Below are 17,754 nucleotides of genomic sequence, written 5' to 3'. Positions count from 1 at the left end.
AAGGTAGAAACAGTCATTAAATGAAACAGAAACAGCTATGCAGGAGGGAAGTGTGTAGATTTGAGTTGAAAATTGGGGTGGTTGAGATTTCCGCCCGTGAAGCAGGTCTGAGGACATGCCCCGCATGACTTTTTCATGCTCTCTCTTTTCTCATATCTCATGAAGAATTAAAATGATCAACATATCTGAGACACCCTGTAAAGGGCTAGGACAGGACAAGCCAACTTGAGAAATAAGTATATATATATATATATATATATATATATATATATATATATATATATATATATATATATACTACACTTCAAAAGTTTTAGGCTACTGAGGTGAGGTTGTGGAAGACAGTTTCATGTCACAGGTCATACACCATGGCAAGACTGAGCACAGCCAAAAGACACAAGGTAGTTATACTGCATCAGCAAACACAGATTTCAAAGCAGACTGGGGTTTCAAGATGTGCTGTTCAAATGTTTTTGAAGAAGAACAAAGAAACGGGCATCGTTGACGCAGTGGTGGCCAAGGAAACTTAGTGCAGCAGATGAAAGACACATGAAGCTTATTTCCCTTCAAAATTGGAAGATGTCCAGCAGTGCTATCGCATGAAAACATAGGAACTGGTGTACAGAAAAACGGCAGCAGGGGATTCAGTCCAAATTTGAAATATTTGGCTGTAGTAGAAGGCAGTTTTTTTCCGAAGGGTTGGAGAGCGGTACAATAATGAGTGTCTGCAGTAAACAGTGAAGCATGGTGGAGGTTCCTTGCAAGTTTGGGGCTGCATATCTGCAAATGGAGTTGGAGTTTTGGTCAGGATTAATGATGTCCTCAATGCTGAGAAATACAGGCAGATACTTATCCATCATGCAATACCATCAGGGAGGCGTGTGATTGGCCCCAAATGTATTCTGCCCCAAATGGATCCCTAGCAGTAACAAATCTACTGTTTGGACGCTATTTTTATTCTTTTGCCTAACTTAAAATTGTTGGTTGGGCTTTCTTTTTCTCTTGTGCAGTCATCATACCCCCATTGGTGCTCCATACACACCTTTTTATACAGTCTATGATACACAGAGACCGAGAGAGACAGGAAGGGCGCACAGGTCTGAGGTGGGCAAACCAAATCTCCGAGTGGGAGGGGGCAAAGACAAACGTCACTATTTTTTCCTGCTAAATTGAGAAAATCTACCACATTGTTGTGTTTATAATACGTAACAATCATTATCAATAATTAAGATATCATATTGGGGGGTTGTGGTGGGTGGTTCAGATTATTGGTTGCAACCCGCCCATCCTTACCATAAATTACTCCTATGGTAGAAGGCTTAAAACGGGGTGAGAAACAGCCGAAGCAGCCATCTTTTTTCTATGTCCATGGGAACAGCCAAACTCTGCTACTGCTACTGCTACTCTGCTATTTTATTGTTGTTCATATTTTGTATTTTATATTTTGTATTTTATATTTTGTCTTATTTTAGTACTTCTGATTGCTCTGTACCGCTGCTACGATGACCTAATTTCCCCTCAGGGATAAATAAAGTTATCTATCTATCTATCTATCTACCAAGGTGAGGTTGTGGAAGACAGTTTCATGTCAAAAGTCATACACCATGGCAAGACTGAGCACAGCAACAAGACACAAGGTAGTTATACTGCATCAGCAAGGTCTCTCCCAAACAAAGAATTCAAAGCAGACTGGGGTTTCAAGATGTGCTGTTCAAGCTCTTTTGAAGAAGAACAAAGAAACAGGCAACAATGAGGATCATAGACACAGTGGTCGGCCAAGAAAACTTGCAGCAGATGAAAAAATACATCAGGCTTATTCCCCTTCGAAATCGAAGATGTCCAGCAGTGCCATCAGCTCAGATCTAGCAAAAACCAGTGAGACCCAGGTACACCAATCCACTGTCCGGAGAAGTCTGACCAGAAGTGGTCTTCATAGAAAAGTTGCAGCCACAAAGCCAAACCTCCGACGTGGAAACAAGGCCAAGCAAATATCTTCAGCGAAAAGAAGTCCTGGAAGTGATGGCCCCCACAGAGCCCTGGTCTCAACATCATCGGCTCTGTCGGGATTACATGAAGAGGCAGAAGGATTTCAGGAAGCCTACAACCACAGAAGATCTGTTGTTAGTTCTCCAATATGTTTGGAACAACCTATGAGCCGAGTTCTTTCAAAAACTGTGTGCAAGTGTACCTAGAAGGATTGATGCTGTTTTGAAGGCCAAGGGTGGTCACACCAAATATTGATTTGGTTTAGATTTCTCTTCTGTTAAGTCACTGCTTGATGATAATGGATGAAAATAAACTATGAACCCTTCCATTTTTGCATGCATTCTTAGTTTACAGCATATTCCCCACACCTTAGTAGTGTGTGACATGACATTTTGATAAAAAATAACTTGAAGTTTAATTGTGTCAATAGACATATTTTCAAAGAAGGCAATTTGGACCTTTAAAGATGGGAGATAAAGTAAATGAGATGGTCTTGATGCCCAATTTCTAAATATAGAAATATTGTTGGATGAATACTCTGTGATTCTATGGTTTGAGTTGTTTCTACTGTAAAGTTGTGCTGTACATTTGGCAGGATGGCAGATGTTTAATTGATTTCAAAAAGAAATGTTAATCAAAGGTGGTTGTGTCCCAAAGAGAAGGGACTCCTGCCTGGAGATCCTGTTGTGTCCAGCTTCACAGCTCCAGGCGCTAATTAGAATTCACTGAGCAAGATATCACAGATGCCTCTTGTGATATCTTGCTCAGTGCAAAACTGATCGAATCAAAGACTCTTAAATGCACACATATCTTTGGCGGGAGCATGATTTCTATTAACTTAGGATAATATATTGCAGTGATGTCAGATACTCTCAAAAATATTCTCAAAGCCATGTGTATGTTTTACTGCCACTGTGATAATAAGATGGAGATGGATTAGTGCTGGCACAGAGTTAAATATTTCACTTGCCCTCCTGTTAATAATGTATGAGTAAAGGGACATTTCTGGGAATATGCCATATTAAAGGGTCAGGGAGGTCATACATTTGCAATATCTGTGAAATATATCTCTCCAGGGGTTTTGATAAAGGATGAAAGGTGGCTCTGAGGTCAACACTTCAGCTGTGAAACTAAACTGTTGGCTATCTGACTGCACTGTCCCAGCCAGGCTACTGTGTGTGTGTATCTTACAGCCTCTCTGGATTTATGGCAGATATTACTCATAATTCGGCTATTTCAATCACAACTCCATACCCTGACCTGAGCTTTTGGACCCTGTGTTTTGGTATTTGTTTTCTATTTTGATGAGCTAATCATGTAGACATACCGTTCTTTAATTCCTCATATATTCAAAGGGATTTGTTCTGTGTCTGTGGAATGGTGAATTTATGGTGAATTTATTGTATTTTGCATCAAGCCCAGTGTCAAAGTCACTTCTGCTTTTCATACTCTAAGTTACCTATGTAATACTGTATATCTTTACAGACTTGGAGTTTTACTGTTATGTTTTTTTTAATATATATATTAATGCATATCCTGCATTTTATTCCAAGAAATTATGCAACAATTATTTTTCCATAGCATTCAAAACTGCTAACAAGCCTGTACTTAGTACTGTAAGTCCAAATTAGTGGGACTGAAGCTTTAGCATCACTCTCAGTACTGTAGATATTAACTAATAAATAGTATGAATGTCCGAAACCTTTATTATTCACTTGCACACTCTTTATCAAGATTTGGAAGAACACTGTAGTGCACTATTTCACGTCCAGACTCTTTCTTTTGACACTAGGTGGCACCACTGGTATCAAAGCAGACAATGTGGTGGTATTCTGCACAATACTTGTCATAACATGGCATATAACTGACATGTTGACATAATACAAGTCATGATTGTACACACTAAAGTAAAGTCTGTCATTTTAGATAAGCTGAAGTAAGTCTGCATATGAGGCTGAATGCCATCTTTGCCATTTTCAATGACAATTTTCAATTTTTATTTTAGCCCATTTTAGTGCTGGCAATGATAAGTGCTGTGTATTGTGATCATGTCTTACATTGTTAAGACTGTGCAGAATGTTTATACTCTAATGTGACAATTACTCAAATTTAATGGATGAATGTATCTTCCTGTGCGTTGCTAAATGTTCTAATGAATGAAGGATGCCGATTTACCCCTTTTGACATTTACAGTAATTACTGGGCCTTACTGGAGAGTACCTGATGTAGAAAAATAAATGTTAGCTGTCTGGTGTGTTGAATCAATTTGTGCTTTTCCCATCGAGCAATACAGACAATAAATCGGTGCATATGTCAATGAAGCAGTAGATTTTAGACATCTGCATCCTGAAAAAGTGTCTGTTACGGAATAATGGGAAAAACCTACTTGCAGGAACAAAATAATAATAATAATAATAATAATGACAATAATAATAAAACTTGTCATTTTTATGATATGCTCATGTCTGTGTGTTTGGTGTGTGTTTGGGTGCAATAGACAGTTCACTGTGTAGGCCTAATATAGTTCACAGTTCAAATCTTTAATATGTAAATTTGTTTATAGCATAGTATGTGTGTGTGTGTCTGTGTGTGTGTAGTTGGGGGGGGGGCTGGTCTATATAACACACATGAAGATATACTTAAATCACAGTTTATATGACTGGATGATTGCATTATAATGATTGCTGCACGTGGGACGTCTTTATCGCCACTGTATAATTGGTTGCTATTACAGTAAGCAGGCTTTGCTTTTGAGGACAGGAATGTGACTGCAGAAAATAGGCTGTGTGTGTGTGTGTGTGTGTGTGTGTGTGTGTGTGCGTGCGTGCGTGCGTGTGCGTGCTGTAGGTGGGGTGTTGAGGCAGACACACACACAGCCTGTAGAAGGGCCCCTAGCGCCAGACATTAGTACTGGTCTGGCTGATGATCACTGAGCTCCTATCCGGATCCACAGCTCGAACATCGCAGTGGTGTCGAGGCAGAAACACGGTCAGGCGTATGGACAGGCGCCCGTAGCTCCGCAGATCCCTCCCTACATAGCCGTGCACTTAACGGACTAACACCGGCGAGTCATTTTTGGGTTGTTGGTTGTTTTTTTTTTGCACATATCTATACGCTCCGGTCTCTTTACACTGCAGGGCCTCTTCAGTTTACAGGGGCGAGAGGAAAAAAAAAAGTGAGTGTTTTGCTGCTCACTGGTGTTCCGGCAGCGGGCGAGCGTAGCGAAAGTGTTCTCGATGGCAGGCTGGAAGGACGGCTCGGTGCAGGAGAAGTATCGGCTGGTTGTGGTCGGAGGCGGCGGAGTCGGGAAATCAGCCCTGACCATCCAGTTTATTCAGGTCAGTAGTGTGGCGTGCACCCCTTTCTCTTGAATTCAGCCTGGGCTTTGGATTCGCTTTAACCCAAAAACACTGCGAAAGAAAAAAAAAAAAGGGGGGGGAGGCCAGACACGGGAACGCACACAGGGGTATGCAATACTTTACCGAGGCCTACAACAATACTTACCGAAAGGGTTGTTAGAACATGTGAGGGCGAGGTGGCGAGGAGCCTTATTTTGTGAATTAAACGAGGAAGCACGGCTGTCACTTTAACACGACGACGTTATCCGAGAGCTCCACTTCCACTTTGCAGTTTTTAGTCAAAAGAGAAAGGAAAGTGGCTCCAGAGTTGTCCTATTTAATTAACTTTAAACTGCAAAGTAAAGTAGAGGATTTAGTCTGTGATGGTCTACAGAGCCAGACACTTAAAGTAGAAGAATGTTAAGTTAATAAAGGAGTTGCACAAAACTCCCATTAGTCCCTGCAGGAACAAATGCCCTCAGAGAGAAATGCACTTTTCAATTTATTTTGAAAGAGCCTCCAAACTGTAACAAATCTCATGAGAAATATGTGAACTATAGGAAGAGTAAATCCATCAGGTTTGAATAGTCGTAGGACTGCAGGCAGCCGCACAAAATGCCCATTGAAAGATGATGATTAACTTAGTGTTCAGGTGTAATAATCGGCTACATATTCCTAGAGATAAACGTCCATCCCCCCTGAGAGATGTCTTGAGTTTTATGGCAAACTATACTTGAAAACTCATCTGTGTCACATATAAAAGCATAAACAGTTACCTCCATCTGTCCCTGGTTGAATTCCAGCACACTGCAGATTAGCCTGCCTTGCTTTGACCTTCCAGGCTTTCATAATAGTCATTTAGGCAAGCCCACACACACACACACACACACACACACACACACACACACACACACACACACACACACACACACACACACACACACACACACACACACACACACACACACACACACACACACACACACTTGTATGAAAGAGATGACAAACTTTGCCCTTTGCCTTGTGTGTTTCCCCCTCCTGTCAGTGTGTTACTGACCAGACTGCAGGCAGCTGCATGTCTCCACAATGTCAGACAATAGTGGGGCTGGTACACGTTTTTTTTTTTAAAGTGGGGGTGAAAAGCTTGTGAGTGTGTGCATGTGTTTTGGGGGGAGTTGTGTCTAATGAGGACTCAAAAAGCTCATTAACTGCATACCAAGTAAAAAGGGATCAGATTGCTGTGGCACAGATTTTTGCCATAGCTTACTGACCTGAAGTAGGGGAGCGTTAAAACACACACAAGGCATTTTATTCGATTTAACAACATTGTGATAACATTAGTATTGTACCAGAAATATTGGTATTAATTGGTATCTATTGGTATATTGGTAAAAAGAAAAAAATATATATACACATTATACATACAGTTCGCACACACTGTCCAAACTTTTGACTGGTACTTTTGACTGGCACTGTATATATATATATATATATATATATATATATATATATATATATATATATATACTTACTGTTTATTCTTTATTTTCTCTAGAATTGGTTGACAATGTAGAGGACTTTAAGTCCTCAGGCAACTTGCCTGATTTCAGGGATACTAGAGCAGTTTTCAATTACAGTTAATTTAATACATGCTGTTAATTTTGAGGTAAAAGATATTAATGTATGTAGATGGAAGATTATACATAATATCTGCAAATATAGTTTTATCATTGCATTAAGGAGGATTTACATGCTAACAGACTTAGTAAAGAGTCTCCTGTCAAATTAATCAACAGCCCCACCAATGATCAACCAATTAAACATATTTCTGTTGGGGGACTGAGTTCAACACTACCTAGAAGACATCATCAAGCTGTCTGCATCGTGCTCCTGCATTAAATGAATCAGAGAAGTAAACCATAAAGAGTACTATTGTATACTGTAATTTATTTCAGGATTGATGTTCGGATTTGGCTTGAACATCCACTTCATATGTATTTTGTCCTCAGTGTTACACATTTCCTCTCATACTTTCTTTTGCCACTGGCTGCTGCTGTGAAAAGGAGACAGATTGAGATGTTGACTGCAGGAGGAGAACACGCATCCTCTTCAGAAGTTTCTAGAAGTTGCCTGCCTAGGGAAAGACCTAACAGCTGATTGTGAAGTCGAGGCCTTCCCCCAGAACTATGTTGAGTGCTGAGGGGGTGGGGGGTCTGAGTCAGCCTGGGTGGGTTAATGGTCATAGACCATGTGGAATTTAGCCCTTCGGCAAAAGGAAGTCCCTCTACTGCTGCTCTTAGGACCTTCTACTTTTGTATGGAAAAACATGACCTGTTGCGTGTGTGCGTGTGTCGGTGTCAGTGCTATGTGTTTTGCCAAAAACATTAAGTACTTGTGTACTTGTGTAATTTTCACCAAGAATTATTGCAGTGTTACTTTTATTACATGTGTTGTAAAATACATTTGACAGTTTAGACCAGGCCTCCTGTAAGTTCTCTTCAAGGTAAGACAGTGCTATCGAAAGTGTCGAAAGTCTCTTCACAACCCAAAAACCTTTTTTTTTTAAAACTTGTTTTTGTAACGGCTGCTGACTAACAATCTTGCGAAACAGTATTTGCCTTTATTTCTTATGGATATGGTTTCCATCAACTAGAAACTGTTTAATGTTGTGAACAAGACTACCGGTGAGGCCATTGATATCCTGTCATCAAGTAGTTAATAATATTGTAAATAGCCCAGTAAAAATAAGGCTATTTAAGGTAGAGTAAATACACCAAAATACTAAAATAATACCAAATCATTCAATTTTTTTAAGCAGCCGTATAAAATCTTTGGCCACAAAAAAATTAGAACTTACATCTGGAAATATGTGCTCAAATAGGTAGAACAAGACTTTGAATCATCTAATGTCAACTTTTGATGCCTGAGTTTTTGATACCTGATTTTAAACCGACATTTCAGTCATTTCTCAAAAGTGCTGAGCTTCGTTACCAAGTGTTAATCAAGAGGGGGCTGAGCAGAGGCAAAGACAAAAAATAAAAACAAAAACTGCTGTGCTGAAGCAGGGATTTTTGGGAGTCGGACGATAAAAGATGATGTCGCTACCAATAACACAGTGGCAGGTCCTTGGGAGCTGCTGTCCCCTCGAATGCCGAGCAGTTGACTCAAGCTGAGATAGCATTGGGATGACATAACATTGAGTCATCTGACAAAAGTTGTGGAACACAGTGTGTTGTTTTAATGTGACGTCTGTGAGGGAGGAAGCATCCCAAGTAAGGGAAAACATGACTCACACTTACCACGTGAAGACTGCATGTGGGGTGGTGTGTGTGTGTGTGTGTCTGTAGGTTTGTTTTTACCCCAGGAATAATATCACATCAAAAACAAACTTCATTTAAGCAGAGTAACCAAAGAAGGTCCTGGAATGAAAGTGCTTTATGATGAGACGCTGTGTGATCTGATCTACTGGATGAAAAGCATGGTGTTGCCTGCTCACATACTTGCTGATATTAGGGTGGTGGCAGCCCCTGGCAGTGGAGATTCATGCATGAGAGCAAAACATCCTGACTGATTAGTTGACAATTTTTGTCGACCTCAGCTTGATTTACAGCTAAAACGCATGAGTGACCCCTTTTCTCTCTCTTATATTCCTACAATGCGTTCATTTCAGAGGAATGTTTCCATGAGTAGCAATTGAAAAGAATAAATATGGATTATAAGGACAGCTCTCCTTGGGCATGTGGAGGCAAGGTGCGGTAATGATAATAGTGTTGAAAGTTGAATGTTCGTTGTTTCATGTGCATTTCTCAGAAAAACAGCCACAGGTGGTTAGACTAGAACTGTTTGCAGCCAACACCTTTGTGCATTTGTGAAGTTTAAAAGTTAAGTTGTATGTAACCACACGCACGGCATACTCTCAGACCTTTTTTGGATGCAGGCATTTTGTAGCTTTCTGTCTGGCTCAGTGATATGACACATGCCATACCGCTATGTGTAACATTTATATTCTGATCGGCATTTCTTCATCTCCCTTAAGGGAGTTAATATCTTTTATTTGTAATAGAAGACTGAACCATATGACAGTAAGCTCTTTGCATGTGCATGTTAGGGCAGGTGATGAGAGTCCATTGTTTAACTCTGTAGGAGGGTTACCTGTTGATTTCTAACAGAACAAAACCCCAATTAGAGCTGATGAGCCCTTTAATTGTTTTCACAACAGGAATTCTAACCAGAAAGTAAAAAAAAAAAAAAAAAATCCATTTAAATATATAAAAAATAACTATCAATATTTGGATGCAGGATAAAAACCTTTCTGCAGCGCCATGTCACCTATAGAGGGGGAAAAAAAGCACGGCTCTTGAAAATTGCATGCAGTGTCTATCACACAAAATTTGAAAAGGAAACAATTCTTGTAGACCTGCTGCTTTTGTGAATGGTTTCACCACAGTCACCTTGTTAGTGAATCATCCACCCGGGTGGCAATATCAGCGTGCAACAAAAATGAAAGACAATGACTTGTGGTCTGCATGCTTCTCTGCATTCAGTATACAGTATAATAGCTTAAAATGCATCCTTTTGATAGTAGGTCATTTCATTTTAACATTCAGTTGAGTATAGATGCTGGTGCTACACTCACATTAATATGTTTCATGTTACGTGTGCTCCAGTAAAAACCTATAACAATAGCTGGCTTGCATTGAGCATTGTACCACAAAGTCAATGTGACTCTGCCTTATTTCCCTTTTCCCACCGCCACCCTTTACCCTCATTTGACTCTTGTGCTGCTGTTGAAGCCAAGTTCCACCTGCGTTGGTTCAGTAACTTTAACTAACTAGAATTTCCTTCTTTAGTCTCCTTATGAAAAAAATCCAAGCTGTGTAAAGATTGAGAAGAGCAGAATTTACATTTATTTATTTAATTAACTCTTTTGATATGCATGCCTTTTAATCAATCCTATTGTTTATGTATTGATTTTTTATGTTCTTTTTTTATTATGCTTTCATTTTTATTGGATTCTGTTTTTACTTTGGCTGTTGTGAAGCACTTTGTAACTTTGTTTTGAAAGGTGCTATACAAAAAGTTTATAATTATTATATTTAAGAGGAGTTAATTGCAAAGTTGTTCAGAGGGATTTTAGAAATTGTTTAATAATTATAAAGTAACTTAATATGTGCTATTAGAGACGCATTAATTCTCCACTTATACCAAAACAATATCAGATGTGCCCGGGTCATGAACAGGGTCGGATAACTTGCATTGACCCATTAAAATCCACCTCAGATGCAAGTTGATCCTGCGTCCCAGTGTTCCTCTGAAAGGACTATAATTCTGCTGTGACAAGAAAACATTTGAAGAGAACTTTTCGGAAATTGCCCTTAGCTGTCCATTTCGTCGTCTTCTTTGCTGTAGCTCTCCTTCTATGTGAATCTTTCTCTCTTTCAGATGTCACCATGCAAATATACAGACTTAATTATATATCTTTACTTGTCGGACCTCAGTGAACATCAAACTCTAGCCAGATATAGCCTATAATAAGTGTATTTCTAAATACGGTTTGTGTGACTGATCAGTTATGAATTGGGCAAGCCTTTGGTTGGTGGCTGTGTAGCACTGAAGCAACAGAGGTTGTGGGGTACAGAGCACACATACCTAACAAGATCATATTTCCTTTGTTAGTCAACTGTATGGTCAGGATTCTGAAGTGTTTGAAAGTTGGCGTATTATAGCAGCAGTAGTACCCAATTGCCAAGAGTTATACCAAACAGATGGACATTAGAGTGGTTATGACACAGTGCTGTACTACAGGGTATATGTCATTTCCTTCTGGATTTCAAAGGGATAGTTAAGATCTTTTTTATGTAGGGTTGTAGGAGATATTTATCTAGAGTCAGTGTATGACCTACTGGGGATGGCGGTCGGCACGTTTGGAGAATATAATCGATGTACTGCTTTGGATGGATCCACACAGCAAAATGTATTTTAGCCACTTAGCTGAAGTGGTTTTCCATATTTACTGAAACTTTCACTATATCCGATTCCCGACCGCACAATAAGACAGACGATCTGTGAAATAATAACGTATCTTAACCTCTCTCTGTCTGCTCCTAATGTCATCTGCTAGATCTTCTGCACCTGATCGACAACCGATCAGAGGGGGAATAATCCCTGACACAGCATCAATAACTGCTTGTGAACTCCGATAAAACTGTGAAACTAGACAGTGCTGATCAAATATGACATTTTATATATATATATATATATATATATATATATATATGAATGATATTATGTAACTGTATTGCATATTTCTCGCATAAAGTGTTTTCAGAAACCTATATTAGTGTACTGTTTGTACAGCTGGTTGACTGGTGGGCGGGGCTTGGTTTAGTTTTGACTTGATGACAAAGTTTCTCATTTTACACTTAAACGGTACACTAATACACACGGGCAATACAGCAACAGGATCAGGATTAATATTTGATCAGCACTGCCTAGTTTCACAGTTGGATGAGGGTTAAGAGCAGTCTTTGACACTGCATCAGAGACTCTGCTGCTCTGATTCGTTGCCTTTCCTCAGGCACGGTGGAAACTAGCAGATGCCATTAGGAACACAGAGAGAGAGCGCTGGGAGCAGACAGGAACAGAAGATGGAGGTAAAGATACATTACTTTTTCACAGATTGTCTGCCTCACTGTCAGGATATAGAGACAGTGTCAGCAAATATGTAAAAAAATACATTTTTTACAGAAAACTACCTTGCCATCAGGCGGCCTTTTACAACAGGGAACAGAATCAGTTATTTCACTCTTTCGCAAAAAGCCGCCAGGGTTCGTTGACGAAAATATAATTTTACATTATTTTACCTTTCAGCAGTTGGGAATTGCTGATCTAATATCATAACGTAAAGCGACGTCCAAATGATGTTAATATCACCATAACGCAGTTCAGCCACTGGTTTTTCCAACATGGCAACAGAAGCAGCATTAAGGGCCACTAGTGAGGCTTTATGTTTTTAGGCTTGTTTGAATACATTGATGAATACAATCCCGTTGCTGAGGTAATTTACTTGAATCTGGCAAAAATGCCATGCAGCACACCAGAAGAATGTTCACGCAAAAGGGAGTTTGGGATCTGTAAAGACACTCCCAACCATCTGGGAAAGCTCAAGAGATTGCAGGTCATCCCTTTCGCTCCGAGTTAATGAGAAACTAATGAGTATCCAGGGAGGGAGACTACTCTTGATCAGAAATAGCTCAAAGTTCAATAAAGATGTTACTACACCATTAGGCACAACCGGATTACTGTGTGTTTTTGTGATTCGATTCTCATGATACACACTGATGATCTAAATTAGAGAACGAATTATTAATAGTCGATTTATTCTGAAATACTGTTATTTTTTTATTGTTCATTATTTGATAGAATATCCACTGTGGCTATACCACTGCTGTACTAGCATGTCTTGTTTTTTTAAATAACCAAGGCACTTTCGTTCTCTAATTTTGATCTCCAGTGTATGTTGTATCAGTGTTTTATGTCAATGATAGAACAGAGAACTTATAGGAGTAGATTTACTGTTACACAAATGGCTTTACACACACTTCACTACCATTTCACCTTCCCTTTTTTATCTGTTTCGTGTCTGACTTTAAATGACCTGTTCACACAAGTTGACTAAAGTTGGCTTGGATCCCACACACCCCACACGAACATACACACACACACACACACACACACACACACACACACACACACACACACACACACACACACACACACACACACACACACACACATACACACACACAACCAATGTTGAAAAAACACTCACCTTCTTCCTAAGTGTGCTTCCTCATTTTGTGAATGTCTCCCTTTTCATATTTGTTTGTTATTAATTAGTTCTCGATTTTGCTTGTAATGTTGTATTTTATGAGTTATGTTACATTACCGTTAACAAAAGAATTTCTGTGTTCAGTAAAAGAAGATGTTTCTTCCTGACTTGGGGCTGTACCATATTTGTTATGTGGCAAGACAGAAAGATTACCTCCTCAAGCCAATCAGAGTCAGAAATACTTTATTGATCCCTTGGGGGGAATTTGGTTAAACTACCGTCGCTCCCATTTGGAATAGAATATGTGCATTATACTAATATATATATATATATATATATATATATACAACAACAATAAATAGAAAAAATTATAAACCAGTGATTATTGGAATTCATTGATCCAGCTCATCCACTCACACAATGGCTAGAATGCTCCATGTTAGAGAAAGGTTATAAACACTCACCAGCCACATTATTAGGCATACCTGGTGCTTAATAAAGTGTGAGTGTGGTCTTCTGCTGCTGTTACCTATCTGCTAGAAAGTAGGTTGTGTTGTGTGTTCACAGATGCCCTCCTGCATTCCTCGGTTGTAACCAGTGGATATTTGAGTTACTGTTGCCTTTCTATCAGCTCGAACCAGTCTGGCCATTCTCCTCTGACCTCTGGCTTCAACAAGGCCTTTGCGTTCACAGAACTGCCGCTCACTGGATCTTTTCTCTTTTTCGGACCATTCTCTGTAAACCCTAGAGATGGTTGTGCGTGAAAATCCCAGTAGATCAGCAGTTTCTGAAATACTCAGACCAGCCCGTCTGGCACCAACAACCATGCCACGTTCAAAGTCACTTAAATCACCTTTCTTCCCCATTCTGATGCTCGGTTTGAACTGCAGCAAATCGCCTTGACCATGTCTAGATGCCTGAATGCATTGAGTTGCTGCCATGTGATTGGCTGATTTGAAATTTGTGTTAACAAGCAGTTTGACAGGTGCACCTAATAAAGTGGCCAGTGAGTGTAACTTATATCAAAAGATATGGTGTAGATTAGAACATTACTCTAAGCTGCATGGTGTCTGTGATCAGATGCTTTCTATACCAGTTCCCATTTACAGTTCCCGAGGCATCTTCTCTGCTGTATTGATTGCTGGAGTGGAAGTTGTGATCCAGAATGTTACCTGCACGATAACAGATCTGAGATCAGATGATTCGTTCAGCCCCTCCTGCCTCTCCCTCTGTGTCTCTCTCTGTCTCTCTACAAGGAAGATAATACCATTGAATACTGTAACATGTAGGCACAAGTCAGTAAGTAAGAAACTACCTAAAGAGCAGAGAGCTTTTATGTTTTATAGTCATAGCCTAAAAGTCAAGTCTGGTTGTTCTAGTATCAGTACCAAAACTTTTAAATTATCATGTTTTCACAACCTTTAATTTGCCTGTAACGCTGTAGCTAACATCATCAGTGAGCGGTAGTATATCACCCCCAACAATCCAATCTGATCCCTGGATCCCTGGATTTCTTTTGTAACGGTCGCACATGCATGTAATCAACAACAAGTTAGCTTCAAGAAGGAAAAAAAACCCAAACGTGTCCTCTATCAGTTTGGATCAGGTGTGCTTCTCATCCAGCCTGTAACTTTTATGGAATCATAGACCTAAGAAAAAAATGCGCTTACCACCGATTTAACTAGAAGCGCACATGGGAGGTCTGACATTGAAGAGAAAGGGACGCAATTTTCCATTTTGTGGGGTCTAAGGAAAAAGTAATATCACATGTAGCATGACAAAAAACTGTTAGTAGGGAGTAATAAAACAGCAATAATAATAATACATTTGAAAAGAGTAATGAGTAATTTATACAATTTTTTTGAGTAACAAACCCAACTCTGTCAGCAAGAATCACAAGACTCCACATGAGCTCACAAGGTTAACAGGGGGGGTCTAAATGACACAGATTTGAAATCAGCTGATGTTGTCAGTTACGTCAAACCACTCATTAACTTTATTTTTAATCAATCTTTGACAGAAAAAACAGTCAAGGCAGAAATATAAGACAGCATTATGTTCCAATAGAGCCAAACGTGTTTAAAAGGAGACGCTGTCTGTCGTCTCAAATTTCTCCTCAAAGCTTTGTTTCCTCTGTATACATTTATACTGTTTACAAAGAAAACACTGGGGGATTTGACCACAGAGACCCTACAGGTAGCCCCATGGATTCAGGCTATAGACCCAGCAAGTCACCACCAGCAGGGACAGTCAGTCAGAGTTAGGTTTCTCCCGGCTCCAACACACCTAAGTCTAATGATGTGCTTGTTATCAAGCAGCTGAAGCTTGTCACAGGTTCGAAAATCATTAGACTAGGTGTGTTGGAGCAGGGCGAAACCTAAAACATGCAGGGCAGTGGCCCTCCAGGAGCAGGGCTGGACACCTCTGATGTAGATGGTAGTATTAGCTTTATTTCTCCATTATTATATCAAGATTTTGTAAAGATTAAAGATTTTTGATATTTTTTTTATTTAGATTGTCTTTATAATGTAATTTAACAAATTCATTTTAATCTAGAAAAAGTCAATACTTTTTATCAAGTGCATCTTGTCTCTTATGTTGATTTAAAAAAAAGAATGATTCAGTTGCTGTTTTCTACACAACAACCTTCTCTTTGAGAAGCTGATCTAAAAAGATTTATACTTGCTACTTTCCAACTTTATGTGTGTTATTACAAAAACGTACAACACTAGTATAATCAAAATATGATTTGTAATTAAAGTGTATTTTGATGTTCAATTTCATGCATTTTACCATATAAAATGGTATAAATGATGATTTAATTAGACCACTATGAGGCATACAGCGATTGTTTATGCATATATTTGAAGTTCTAACATTTAGCTGACTAATCTGTCATTTTGGTCTCAGTCAACTAGGATTTCCTCAGTTGATTAGTCCTTTTTTGTGAACCTTTATGAGAAACTTGTGAGCACATCTCTGATAAACACATGATTTAAAGGGGCTTTTGCATGATTCTTTGCGGAGAAACTCAGTTTTACAGTTTTACAAAAACTAATTGATGAGGCAAAATGATATGAATGTTAGTCAACAAAGTGTTTATTTTATCGTAGACAGCCTGAAATATTTCCCCCTTATATTCACCTGCGATTTCCCTCATTATTTTCCGGTCACTGTCCCTCAGATAGTCCAGCAGACAGAGAGGGCAGCGAGTTCCTCTGTGTTGTTTTTTGGCTATTGTTCTGTATTCACACATCTGTCTGTTTCAGAATAACTGGCCACAGTATCAGGTCTCACATCTCAGAGTCATATAACAACAACTCCGGCTATGGGAAACTGACATGCTGCTTATTTTAGCAACCCGCTCCCACCACCTTTTAACATTTAGCATTCCTAATTTATGTTCACCTTTTTTATGTGACAAGCCTATATTTAATCAGCATACTACTGATGCAAGTGTTGGTTTTATATACAATGTTGTCATCAGTCCATTCTTGAACATTGTCTATACTGTAATTTAAAATAGTTCTATTGTGTGTACGTAAGGGTACATTTTTCATGCAGCTTAGTTGAAAGAAAGCTATGAATGGTTCTTTTTATACATCTGTGCTTAGCGCTGATGCTGGGCCCTGAGCTGCCTGCCAGGCAGCTGGTGGACATTTGGCACGTCTCATGCAGACACCATCCAGAGGCCTGCGGGGCACCTGCTGTCCATCAGGGGGAGGTGAGGCACGGAATGAGACAACCCCTCAACAGGTGACAGTACAGCACAACTCACTGTCCAAATTATGCTGACGACAATGGCCGAGTGTGACTCGTGGGTCCTCTCAGTCCCTCTCCCGCTGATAAGACACCATATCGTAATCAGAAGGGCTGTTCATTAACCATCAGGTACATGTGTAGATACATTTAGGAATATCTGAGTGGGGTTGAGTCAATGACACAGCTGTTGTGTGACTGATATACTGATCCAACACATTCAACAAATGTGACTGTATTTTCAGGACCAGTTGGTGTCGGCAAGCCCAATGCATACTTTTAAATTGGCACACGCCGACGCAAAACCAAGTCAACAGCTGCCTAAAAAGTGTGTTTGGTGGGGCAGCCGGAGGCTCAGGGGTTAGAGCAGGCACCTCCCATATAGAGACAACACATACAACTAAAGGCATATAAGAGGCAAAAAAAATAATCTGTGTGTGTTTCAAACCAAATCATTGTCCTCTCACTAGTTAAAGCTAGTTAAAGCATGTAGAGCTACAGCTTAGACCCCGCACACACAAAAGACGTTCACCTTGTTGACAAGCTAGCCATTTTGGTGACATACAATTAATATCATCCTTATACTCATCAAACTGTTTAGTGACCGGGCTTGCTCTACATCTCTATTCCTTACGTTTATTTATTCAAGTTTTTCATTTAATTTTTCATCCATCCATATTTGCCTTCTTAAAAGGGTTTAACACACACAATTGTTGATTATGATCATTTTCTATACCCACATAAAATTACTTTTGATGATGGCTACTTGACAGGCAGGAAGGAACCATCAGAGAGAGAAGATGTCCATTATGTGTTATTTGTGAGGAGTTGCCTGCTCCA

General features: G+C 39.5%; 1 protein-coding gene across 1 annotated transcript in view; it reads left to right on the top strand.

The window, feature by feature from the left end:
• The first annotated feature begins 4,943 nt into the window (after positions 1 to 4,943).
• The window catches only part of rras2 (RAS related 2), a 28,015-nt gene continuing 15,204 nt past the window's right edge, over positions 4,944 to 17,754 (top strand). Inside the window, exon 1 of the mRNA XM_083915645.1 lies at positions 4,944 to 5,324. Coding sequence (XP_083771771.1) covers positions 5,223 to 5,324 — 102 coding nt within the window. The 5' untranslated portion in view covers positions 4,944 to 5,222. The remainder of the gene's footprint in view (positions 5,325 to 17,754) is intronic.

The sequence above is a fragment of the Echiichthys vipera genome, assembly GCF_963691815.1.
Source record: "Echiichthys vipera genome assembly, chromosome: 1".
NCBI classification, from domain to species: domain Eukaryota; kingdom Metazoa; phylum Chordata; class Actinopteri; order Perciformes; family Trachinidae; genus Echiichthys; species Echiichthys vipera.
Note: the sequence above shows the minus strand (reverse complement) of the source record. Positions and strands in the feature narration are given on the sequence as shown.